At 45.8% G+C, this 13,165-nt stretch overlaps 1 protein-coding gene across 3 annotated transcripts in view; it reads right to left on the minus strand.

The window, feature by feature from the left end:
* Nucleotides 1–5,600: 5,600 nt before the first annotated feature.
* Nucleotides 5,601–13,165, minus strand: part of LOC126178231 (uncharacterized) — a 401,103-nt gene continuing 393,538 nt past the window's right edge. For 2 of the 3 annotated variants that reach the window (XM_049924516.1, XM_049924517.1), the window contains one exon: nucleotides 5,601–8,884. In XM_049924516.1, the coding sequence (XP_049780473.1) occupies nucleotides 5,886–8,884 (2,999 nt within the window). In that variant the 3' untranslated portion in view covers nucleotides 5,601–5,885. The remainder of the gene's footprint in view (nucleotides 8,885–13,165) is intronic. The other variant, XM_049924515.1, reaches the window with a different exon arrangement.

Consider the following 13,165-nt stretch of genomic DNA (forward strand, 5'->3'; position numbering starts at 1 on the left):
GTATTAGAATACTTCAGTGACGGAATTTTATGTTTCACTTACCGTTTGTTTTTTAATTTTCTGTATTTAATCAGACTGAGTCATTCCACAGTACAAACCACGGCATTATTTTGGAGAAGCTTAATTGCTTCAAAGTGCAATAAGTAATAACTGACTCACTTGATGATATGATGCAGATCGCAGATTGTCATCATGTTAGATAGACAGCCCAGGCTGATTCACTATCTGACTGGGAACAAAGTTCACTACTGACGTTTCAGAGGGTTTGCTGTCGGTTCTGTTCCTGTTCTTACCATATATCAATGTCCTTCCATTCTATGCTGATACAGCTAAATTTGTCGTCCTCATTGATGGAGAAACTTATAAACAAGGTCAGTAATGACAATAGACAACAATGGAAAAGTAATACGTAAAGCTGAATGCTCAAAATTCTCAGGTGAGTGTATAAATTTATGTATTTATTTTACCTGTATAGATAATTTCAGCGTGTCCTTGCTGGTTTTGCGGGGAAAGCATCAAAAAGTTAACTCATGTTGCATACTCTGATTTATTAATATTATATGGAATAATATTTTGGAGCGCTTCCACATTCAGGTACATAGCATTCATTCTACAGAAACTTATTCGTATAATGATATATGGCCTAAATAATTGCATCTCCTGCAGGTAACTGTCCAAAAAACTAAAGATTCCAGTTACGACCTCACAATATATTTGCTTGCTTATAAAGTTTGTTGATAAAAACCGGTCACCATTTTAAAATAATGGTAACATCAATAAAATAACAGTAAGGACCAAAATGGGCTCCATTGTTCACAACTTAACCGTAATCTTACACGTAGGTTTTGCTTGACGACTCCTTCTACACCAGAGATGAATTTCTGGCCATCCAGTTGCTACATTTAGATGTAGATTAGGATTAATATCAGAGCTTATCATGTAGTCATATTTTCATTGTGAACGTATATTATATTACTAAATCAACAGCCACCTACCTCATCGTAGCGAGATACCGCAGGTTATGATCCATGGTTCACGCCAATAACTGTACTTGCAAATATCGCTGTGACATCCATTATTAATTTTTGTTTACACAAATGCATTCTAAGTGCCAGATTATATTTGTTTTAAAATTTAGATCATGTTGTCATTGCACAATCTCTGTCACAAATTGCCGCTTTCGTAATGTGTTTATTTCATCTTCAAGCGAATACACATCCTTGTCTAAAGCCTTTGCCCTAACATAAAATTATCTGGATACAAATACGTGATTAATAGCTCCACAAGTGACAGGACATCATAGTTTCAGCTCATAAACTTCCAAGATCACACACTGGGCGACAATCATGTCCCGGCACCCTGCTTGATTCTGGCAAACACTTTCCTACTCCCCAAACGTCACAGAATCTTTCCTGCGTATGTTGTTGGACAACAAACTACGAGGGATGCACTGGAAAAATTTAGGCTGCGAGGGCAGGTCTCCTGCTACGCCTTGATAGCTAAAGTGGTTAACGCATTGCCCATGAGACAAGCGCTCGGGCTCAGCCAGTAAGATTCACAACAGGCCGTACTCAGCTGCAGAGTAAAAGAATAACGTAATTTATGTGCAGAGATTGATAGAAGCGTATCAGAAATCCATGTTGAGAAAGAATACATTTAAAAAACGCTGAGATCATCGAACAAATTACACATTAGTTTCAGATTGGTTTTGTTGCGACTATCCACAAAAACTGCAAGAGATTTAGACTGTGCCTCTGATAAGAGGGACCAGGTCTCAAAAGTATCAAGAGGCAACTAACGTTAAATATAAGACGGAAATGTGGCGCAGCAATAGCGTATTTACAAGACTTGAAATTGGACCAGCAGATATTGGACAACTACGCTGCCTGACAATAAAAAGAATGAGGCATCCAGGAGACACGGTAGGACGTCACTAACTTCGTACACGCACACACCCCTGGTCGGTATGTAAATGATTAGAGTTGCAGTTGTCAGTGATAGGAACAACGGTCGTCAGAGTCTATTACAACTGTGAGTGTCTCTAGTGAGGATCTACGCAATATTGAGGCGCTTCTGTGGCCAGCACGATCCCCAGATCCGTCCCCGACAGAACATGTGTGGGATGAGCTCGGATATTAACTCCGTCTCCATGCCAGCGTTCAAGATATCAAGGACCCGTTACAACAGCGTTGTTACCAGGTCTGGTAAGGCAGATAAAGGGTGTGAACAGCGTCAGATGTTCAGTGATCGCTGTAAGGGACACGATGCCGCGTATTCGTGTGTGACAGCGTTATCACTACATGACAGAGTTTGAAGGGGGCCTCATCGAGGATCTCCATTTGGCCAACTGGTCGAATCGTGCTGTGCTGACATTCAAGTTCGTAAGGCATTCCATTGTGACGTGGCTGGATCTCAGACCGCATGAAAATGTGATGGCAGGCATACTCGTCTTCAAGGTTTCTCTCGACCAGTCTGGCCACTACAAGGTAGGATCGAACTATTGTGCACCAAGCACGTCACCGCCCCTTCACATCTGCGCCCACGACATATTTTGGACCAGCTCCGGCTCCGTGCCAGCATGCAGGATATCAAGGACAAGTTACAACAGCTGTGGACCAGATTGCCTCGGAAGAGGTTGCAACGGCTTTATGACACCCTTCCCAACCGAATCAGGGCATGCATCCTACCCAGAGAGGGTACAAAGTCATACTGATACGTGGGCTCATACTGTCAAGTTATTTGTAAATTCGACCCGATTTTGTAATCACTTACGTTAAATCACATACTGTCTAAATCTGTGAAGTTTCATTCCGTTTCCTCCTCCTTTCAGGATTCTTCACTTTATTTGTCAGTGTGTAAAAGTTAGTATTACTTATAATCATAAACCTTAACGGGGCATAATTTGGTATTAAATGCTAGACTGGGCGAAACAACCCAAGACGAAAGACATCTTTGATTGCTAAAATATTTGAATAAGCACTGTGGGAAATAACTAATTCAAGGAGTAATTCTGCTGAGTGGAATATGTTCAGAGAACAGAGATAAGGCAAATAACAAAGTTATAAGATGCAAAAGAAAAGACTATTAAGAAGAACAGTAATAAAAAGCACATGTTGCACACAACAGTACAACAATGACATAAAGCATTTAGAACTAAATGAGAAAGATATAACCCAGCCGGAAAGACAACGAAGAAGACCAGATCTTCAAGGAAGCTCAAATTTTTCCATCAACTAAGTAAGCACGTCAAAAGTTTTTTGTGTTGCAAATGACCTGGAAAAAAACGCTGACCTTCGACAGACTGAAGAACAAGATACCAGATTAGCAATCACAAAATGAAAAAGGAAAAAATAGAGTTATAACAAGTCTGGATAAAATGAGATGGCAGATGAAGATTCTGCAGCCGTAGAGCTACTAAACTACGCAGCAGAAGAATTTCTGAGAAAGCTTCATGTACTCATAGAAGATATTCGGAGAACAGACAACATTCCAAAGTAACTGAAAACAGCAGCAGCACAAATGAGGCACCGCAAATGTTACGAATTATAAACAAATATCAGCCAAAATTTTTCTTTAATTGATTTCCAACATGAGGAAGAAATATCCTCAAAACTTTATGACAATAGACATAACTGTACACCTAGAACGGACAACGAGCTTAGATATTTAGGCTAAAAGATAAGTATTTCGAGGAAAGCTGCGGAACTGCTGATCTAAGTGCCTACATTCATGCTAGTTCGAATACTTGCCCGTAAATGCAAGGTAGTTATCAAGCTGTTGACTGCTTATTAGTGAATCACCGTAAGTTCATTAAATTGTAATTCACCTTGTGCTCACTTGGGATTAGAGTATATGAAGTGGAACTTGATGCCTACACGGAGTGGCTAACCGCCACCAAACTTATAAAACTGGAGGTCAGTCGGAACCTGTTGTAGAGGTGAATCAATCTTAGGAGCGTAGTGTTTCTTTGTTGTGGACAACACAAGATGCATAGACAATATATCAAACCTAGTCTAATATCCGTGTTTTACACGATCATTCTGCGCCATCACTACCGTTCAGAACCAAGATGGTGAAAGGTCAATATAGACCTACAGTCGCGCCTTCTCTTGCAAGCAGGCGTAATGCAGGAAATGCAGTTGTAGCGATTATGCATTTTATTACCTGTTGACTGAAGTAATGCATCTTCTGTCTATTAAGAAAAGTCTGAAAAACGTTTGCCATCCCATTGCCCCCACATCTGTCTCTATATGTGATCATAAGTGTCCGGACACCGCTTTGTAACGCTAAATTGACCACGAGAAGCGGACCTGCCAGTATAAAAGGAGACAGGGAGTACTGTGTTGCCAGCAGAGAAGCATTACAGCAGAGGATCGGTCAGGAGAGGTCAGTGAATTCGTATGTGGACTAGTCATTGGTTGTCACATGAGTATTAAGTACGTCACGGATGATCCAATCCTTTTAAAGCTACCCATGTCGATTATGGGTGATGTGACTGCGAAGTGTAAACGCGAAGGAACAAGCACAGCTAACAAAGGCCGGGCAAACTTCATGTATTGTCAGACAGGGACCGTAGGTCATGGAGGAGGGTTGTTGTAAAAGATCGCATGAATTCAATGGAACGAATCACTCGTGAATTACAAAGCGCTACTGGCAGTTCGTCCAGCACAGTGACTCTACATATGGCGTTAAAATAATCGAGTACAATGGTCGAGTTCCTAGTAAGTCACGTATCTCTGTAGGCAATGCTAAGCGACGCCTGTGGAGATATACAGAGCGACGCCATTGGACAGTGGATGAGCAGAAAGAAGTGATTTGGAATGATGACTCACGGTGTACTCTGTGGCAGTCTGATGGACGGCTTTGGGGTTGGCGAATGCCTGGAGAGCTACCTGCTGTGGGGTGTAGTGTCAGCAGGGAAGTCACGATACGGTGGTGTTTTTCGTGTCTAGAGTATGGTCTCCTCATTGCGTTTGAGGAAATGCTAGATCCGGAAGGACATAAATACATTTTACAACACTGTGTACTTGATAAAGTAGAGGAACTATTCAGAGACAATGACTGTTTGTATCGGCACGACCACGCACCCTGTAATAAGGCAACTACTGTGAGACAACGGTTTGTGAGAAATAAAATTCCTGAAATGGGTTGGTCTGCTCAATGTCCCACCTGAACTCTATGGAAAGCTTTTGGGATGAGTTAGAACGCCAACTTCACTCCAGACCCCAGCGTCCAACATCACTACCTTCTCTCGTTTCGACTCTTCAGGAAGAATGGTCGTCCATCCTTCCAAAGAAATTAAGATATCTCATTGAAAATATCCCCAGCAGAGTTCAAGCCTTCATAAAGGCGAAGAGAGGACTCGCCCTATATGAATGTCCACTGATGGGTCTCCAGACACTTTTGATCAAATAGTATGTATACTTCACAAACCACTGCAAATAGCTTGTAGGTGGATACTTCGCTGGAAACGTAGATCTCAACAGCGTCGCATGTTCATCGCGAGAGTCAAACTACCTATCAGTCATATCACGACAAGCCACTTGTTAACTGGTAACACTTAACAAAAACCAAGTAAGAAACAAATAGAAATTGCTTTTTATACAAATTTATTAAAGTTTTTTTCCTTTCTTAGCACATGTGACTATAGATGATGAAACGCTTCGAAATGTAAATCTGACAAATCTATAACAGCCAATATCACAATTAGAAACAATGACTTGCATATAAAAACTCTATTTCAAATTTGAAAGAGTACTGGATTCAACAACGTCAACAATTTGTTTTCAAACCATTCTTCTGCTGCAGACAATATTTTAATGCACAATGCAAAGTAATATTTTTATTTTTAACAACTTTAAGTAGTCCTTTTTATGCTGCACTTCTCACTTATTTGGTTTGAATTTAGCACTACCTACTTCACTCTTTTTCATCCTGTCGAGAGTCGGCAGTTTTGATCGAGAAACTGTCGGTATCCTATGATTGTCAGTTCGGATTTCAAGGGAATCCTCTTTCTGGCCATTAATTTCAGGACAGGTCTTGCTACTCTCACGCCTGACACTGTCCTGCGCTGAAGCAGCGAACTGCGGATCGCGATCACTGTTAACTGCATCTGAGGGAGCTGATTCCTTCTTGCCACATCCATTCTGCAGTACGCCAGTGTTGATGTGGGCGGATGGCGTGGTTGCATTCATGATGTTCACACCTTGCATAACTGATCCCGAGTCGTAGGTAGTGGCCTTACTGTCGGTAAATGCTTCTATGTCGCTGGGATTGTAAAGTGACTGGCTGCGTGTGGCCTTCTTTGGATGCATAGCCAGCGACGGCGCATCTGAGAAGCTGGACTTCCTTGAGACACTCTCTTTTAGCCCCAGTAAATGTCCAGAGGAAGATTTCCTGTGACTTTTCCTCCTTATATCATTGAACCGTGTGTAGAAACTCTTGCGACGTATCCTTTCTTCAACTGTTTCGTCTTCCAGTACAGGAGATGGCGTCTTTGGATAAGAGGACAGGGAGAAATCACGACTTTCCAAATCGGAGCAAACGGACCAAGAATCAATGCTTTCCGACTCATCCGCCGGTGATAGTGTTGATGCGTAATCCTCCTGGCCAAGGGGACTTAGATGAGAGTAGTGGTTGGTGCCTTGCAGCTCTATCTTTGGTAAATTTAGTGCGAGCTTCCCCATATCCCTCCGGTTACTGTTTGCTGAAACATCATTGAATATATTCCCTCCTTGTTCGAGTTGGCGTTTAACTGACTCTGTAGCAGTCAGGTTCCCTGCAACAATGGTGTTGCTACTGTCTTTCGATAGTCGTGGCGCATATCCTGGACTCCCAGTGGCGTAACTACTGCAGTTGTAATTATCGTCTCTCAAGACAGGTCTGACAGTTTCATTTATTTTGTTATATTGTGCTTTCTGGTTGGGAGCTCGCTTGGTGATGATACTCTTCTGTTCCGATGTAGTTGTTTCAGCATTTGGGCATGTGAGAGCGTCGTTATCCTTCGCGTTTTGACTTTTAGTTTTGGAAATGTTTTCTTCTTTTACCTTCAGAGGGGCATTGCTGATTGCTGACTGGCGATGGGCGCCTGTAGATGATGTCAGCACATCACGTGTGTTGGAACTCTCGTTACATTTGGCTGCTCCTGAAATTGAGGAACTTACACATGATGATGATTTTGCGTTTTCTGTTGTTTTTGATGACTTGTCATTCGTAGATGTATCCTTAGTGACACTTTTATCTTCTGAATATGGATTTTGAACGTCCACGTTTTCCTTTTTACGGTTACGTTGGTCCCCAAAGGGAATCTTCTGTGTCTGTCGCTTCCCGTCAGATTGAGTTTGGTCAGAGATGTCGTCCTTCCTGGTGCTCTTGTTCGGCTGCACCTTGTGATCCCTCTTAGTCCCGATTCCACCTGCAACTGCCGGTAAAAGTTGGTCTGCCGAGGGCTCGGCACTGTGCAGAGAGGCTGTCGTGCTTGCGTCCTTTCTCTTCCTCTCGGGCTTCTGCTTTTCTATGGCGGCACAGTCACCCAATAGCACAGTATCGCTCGTGGCGCCGGCATACACAGACTGCGTCCTCCTACCTGAGGAACCCTCCATTCGCCGCAGCAGTCCGAGCACCGACGAGACGGGTCTCGCGGACGACGGAAGGCGGACGTCGTCGACAGAGACGGCGCGCTTGAGCAGTGCGGACTCAGACGGGACATCAGTCGTCGCACTCTGCTTCCTCAGCGAGTTGATGGCCTGCTCCACGCGACTCGACACTGCGGTGTCTCCACCGCCAGAACGGAGCTTCTCCAGTTTCTTCTCGAGCGAGTGCAGGAAGCGGTTCTTGCCGGTTTCAGGTTTTCCGCTGGCGACACCGCTAGACTCGGGAGCTGACGCGTCGTCAGGACTCTGCTGGGGGGCGCCGACTGCCGGGCCGTCGGGCGTTTTGGTCTCAGATTTCGTTTCCTTAGACATTTCTGCCTGCTTCTTCTCGAGCAGAGCAGCTCGCCTAGCCAGCCTCTTCGCCTTCTTAGCTTCCGCCTCCGCCGATTTCTGCGCCTCTTTCTCCTTGGCGTACACGCTTTCCTCTCTGGGCGTGTCGAAGAAATCGGGGCGCAAGAAGCGCGATATCTTGCGTGTCTTTTTCTTCGTCACGGCATCCACTCCCTCGGAGGTGGTGGCGGCGGCGGACTCCGAAGTGGTGCTACCAGTCTTCTTCTCTTCCGGAACAGGGCCGCCGGGCTGGTGCGGGTCTTGGCGCAGGAATTTTCCCAGCACTGACCTATCCGGCGAGTTGGCGGAGTGCGCCTCGCTGCGCCTGTGCTCCTGGGGTGCGGTGTTGTCGAAGGCCCTCCGGCCGTAGTCGTAGTCCTGGGTGAAAGAGGCGGAGCGCCGGGGGAAGCGCGACACGGTGGGGATGTGGCTGGGCCGGTAGCGGTCGGCAAACGCCTCGCCCGCACCAGCCCCTACGCCCAGCCCGGCCGCGCTGCGCTCGGCGCGGATCCGCTCCAGCGTGTCGTCGATGCCGGCGACCGAGAGCCGCTCCCTGGCGCGGTAGGAGACTGGCGGCAGCAGCGTGCGGCGGCGCGGCAGCGGCAGCGGCAGAGGCGGTAGCGAGCCGCACGACGAGCCGGAGCCGCTGCGGCGCGGCGCGGGCGGCAGCGAGGCGTCCACCTGCGGCGACCAGCGCGCCGGCAGCAGCCGCTCGTCGCGCACGGACGAGGTGCGCGACAGCCGGCGCCCGGCGTCGGGCAGCATGCGGCGGCTCAGGCTGGGCGTGTACTGCGGCATCGACATCGACGACGTCGACGGAGAGGGCGACGGCGACGCAGGTGCAGCTGGCTCCGACGAGCCGAAATCGCCGTCTACGGTCCCGCTGCTCGGCTGCGCCGCACCTTCAAACCAAACACGAAAACATGAATAACGTTTCGCTGTTGACGGTGGCATCTCGGAGAGACGCAGCAACACGATTAAATAACCACTTTTTCGAAACTCTGTAACTGTCTCTCATTGCAACGCATTGAGTTTGAAATTTCTCTGAAAGGCGTCTACAACTTTCCTCCGTACTGGAGCTAAGGCGTGGCGTCCTGCGACGTCATCTCGGGCTCAGTGACGCTTCAAACAGCAAGGTGTCGCGGACTACGTTAAAGAAGGCAAAGCTCAGAAGTTCTTGTGAGCTTAAAGGGAGGTCCACCAAATTTCAATATACACTACTGGCCATTAAAATTGCTACAACAAGTAGAAAAGCAGATGATAAGCGGGTATGCATTGGACAAATATATTATACTAGAACTGACATGTGATTACATTTTCACGCAATTTGGGTGCATAGATCCTGAGAAATCAGTACCCAGAACAACCACCTCTGACCGTAATAACGACCTTGATACGCCTGGCCATAGAGTCAAGCAGAGCTTGGATAGCGTGTACAGGAACAGCTGCCCATGCAGTTTCAACATGATACCACAGTTCATCAGGAGTAGTGACTGGCGTATTGTGACGAGCCAGTTGCTTGGTCACCACTGACCAGACGTTTTCAATTGGTGAAAGATCTGGAGAATGTGCTGGCCACGGCAGCAGTCGAACATTTTCTGTATCCAGAAAGGCCTGTACAGGACCTGCAACATGCGGTTGTGCATTATCCTGCTGAAATGTAGGGTTTCGCAGGGATCGAATGAAGAGTAGAGCCACGGGTCGTAACACATCTGAAATGTAACGTGCACTGTTCAAAATGCCGTCAATGCGAACAGCAGGTGACGGAGACGTGTAACCAATGGCACCCCATACCACACGCCGGTGATACGCCAGTATAGCGATGACGAATACACGCTTCCAATGTGCGTTCACCGCGATGCCGCCAAACACGGATGCGACCATCATGATGCTGTAAACAGAACCTGGATTCATCCGAAAAAATGACGTTCTGCCATTCGTGCACCCAGGTTCGTCGTTGAGTACACCATCGCAGGCGCTCCTGTCTGTGATGCAGCGTCAAGGGTAACCGCAGCCACGGTCTCCGAGCTGATAGTCCATGCTGCTGCAAACGTCGTCGAACTGTTCGTGCAGATGGTTGTTGTCTTGCAAACGTCCCCATCTGTTGACTCAGGGATCGAGATGTGGCTGCACGATCCGTTACAGCCATGCGGATAAGATGCCTGTCATCTCGACTGCTAGTGATACGAGGCCGTTGGGATCCAGCACGGCGTTCCGTATTACCGTCCTGAAGCCACCGATTCCATATTCTGCTAACAGTCATTGGATCTCGATCAACGCGAGCAGCAGTGTCGCGATACGATAAACGGCAATCGCGATAGGCTACAATCCGACCTTTATCGAAGTCGGAAACGTGATGGTACGCATTTCTCCTCCTTACAAGAGGCATCACATCAACGTTTCACCAGGCACGCCAGTCAACTGCTGTTTGTGTATGAGAAATCGGTTGGAAACTTCCCTCATGACAGCACGTTGTAGGTGTCGCTACCGGCGCCAACCTTGTGTGAATGGTCTGAAAAACTAATCATTTGCATATCACAGTATATTCTTCCTGTCGGTCAAATTTCGCGTCTGTAGCACGTCATCTTCGTGGTGTAGCAACATTAATGGCCAGTAGTGTAGTTCTGCCTAAAGCCAATGTAGATGTGTCACACAGTGTGTAAATCCCCAAGGACAGAAAACCCCCAATTGACAAATTTAGTGGAAGCTGAAAGTAGGGAAGCGAGTCATCTATACAGTGACGGCAACTATTGACGATAAAATCTACACTGGTAATATTTTGATTAACACCTGTATCATTCAAATGCTGAGAATAGCATACAAAAAGGGGAGATAAAAGGAAAGGATTATCGTAGATTCTTTATCAAACATCTATAGAATAAATACTACATCATATGAACGGAGGCTAAATCCGAGAAAGTAATTCAGTCAAAGGTAACATTTACCATGAAAGAGAGTTGTAGCCGCATCGAAAAGGAAATTCAATGCGACTACAATGCAACTCGGATATGGAAATGTTCAGTCATTTAGTTGCTCTTGAGTCGCTCTAGAGCACTTTTGCGATAGTTGTCTGGATGCAAACACTATTAGATTGTTTCAGTTTTGTAAGTTTGATAATTCGTGAGATAGAGGTTGAAGTATTGCTCAGTCATTCGACTGAAGAAAGTTAATCTTTACCATTCTCATCGCGACGGTATAGTAAGACGAGTGTTAGACTTCAATTGAGTGATATGGTTTATCGGACTTAGCCTTCGTACTGATGAACCTTGAGATCAATGGATCAACGACAGAAAAACGAGTCGTAGTCTTGAGTAGGACACAATCAAACGAAGACATGAAGAAAGACAAATACCCTGATTAGTCCAAAGGTGTCATCAGCGTCACTATTACTGAACTGAAGTTAATCTTGCATGACATATCGGTGTGCGTGTGTTGGAAAAGAACAATAAAATCTGAGTCAAAAGGTAAATCTTACGTGTCGCCTAACTCATTAAACGGACAATACAATGTGTATTAATGCAAGTTGATTGACTTTTTAAACATTTTAAGTGACTAAGTGAGTACATGAATAATGAACAGTGAAGAGTGATTAGTTTAAAAAAGTATTACGGCGTATTAAAAAAACATTTACTCCAACATAAGTTATCTCTGGAGTTACGTCGGACCGTTGTTAATAACTGGACGTAGAAACGCCGTAGCAACGGAATAGTAGACAGCAAAATTTCATCCTCGCTTTGTATGATGTGAAAAACGACCGTAATGATGAAATCAAGAATCAAGATTTTATTTCATCACAGAACTAACCGGGCATAAAAATAAAAATAAACGATTGCAGTTTACCAGTTCGCACAAGCTGGGAAGACTGTTGCGGACAGATAACAGAATATTTCTAAGCCACGTGAGGAGTTGTGTTCTTACGAGGGTTACGGGTGCTGTTCCACGTCACACCGACGGGGACGAACATCGTTACGAGTCGCGTCTCCTCCCGGTGAGTGAAGAAGGAGGGAAGGGACGTCACAATTGGGAAGGTCGTCACATCCTCTCTTGTCCATATTTCATCTCTTCCTTTGACGCCTCTGCGATGGAGGTTAGAATATCTACCGAGCGTTGAAATCACGCTGTTTTATTATAAGTGGCTGAGGAACACATTCCAGACACACCGCCGCTCGCAATCCACATGGGGTGGAATAAAGGGTGCCAAGGAAAGCCCTCTTTCCCTTGGGATGATGATTCCCACACATTTCGCGGTCGAAAACGACTGTTCGCAGAGCGCTGAGCAGCGGGGCAGCGTACTTGACAACATACTACACTGCTGCCACTCCTGTGCATTTCAACCCAACTCTAACAAGGGAACCTCCCCATCGCACCCCCCCCCCCCCCCCCCCACAGATTTAGTTATAAGCTGGCACAGTGGATTGGCCTTGAAAAACTGAACACAGATCAATCGAGGAAACAGGAAGAAGTTATGTGGAACTATGAAAAAAAAATAAGCAAAATATACAAATTGAGTAGTCCATGCGCAAGATAGGGAACATCACGGATAAGGTGAGCTCAGGAGCGCCGTGGTCCCGCGGTTAGTGTGGGCAGCTGCGGAACGAGAGGTCCTTGGTTCTTTCAAGTCCTCCGTCGAGTGAAAGGTTTAATTTTTTATTTTCAGACAATTATTATCTGTCCGTCCGTTATGTTTTCATCACTTTTTTGGGAGTGATTATCACATCCACAAGAAAACCTAAATCGGGCAAGGTAGAAGAATCTTTTTACCCATGCGCCAAGTGTACAAGTTAGGTGGGTCGACAACATATTCCTGTCATGTGACGCACATGCCGTCACCAGTGTCGTATAGAATATATCAGACGTGTTTTCCTGTGGAGGAATCGGTTGACCTATGACCTTGCGATCAAATGTTTTCGGTTCCCATTGGAGAGGCACGTCCTTTCGTCTACTAATCGCACTGTTTTGCGGTGCGGTTGCAAAACACAGACTCTGAACTTATTACAGTGATCAGAGACGTCAATGAACGAACGGACAGATCATAACTTTGCGAAAATAAAGAATGTAAACTTTGCACTCGAGGGAAGACTTGAACCAAGGACCTCTCGTTCCGCAGCTGCTCACGCTAGCCACGGGACCACGGCGCTCCTAAGCTCACACTCTCCTTCATGTTGCCTATCTTGCACATAGAC

Source organism: Schistocerca cancellata, chromosome 1 (genome assembly GCF_023864275.1).
Source record: "Schistocerca cancellata isolate TAMUIC-IGC-003103 chromosome 1, iqSchCanc2.1, whole genome shotgun sequence".
NCBI lineage: Eukaryota > Metazoa > Arthropoda > Insecta > Orthoptera > Acrididae > Schistocerca > Schistocerca cancellata.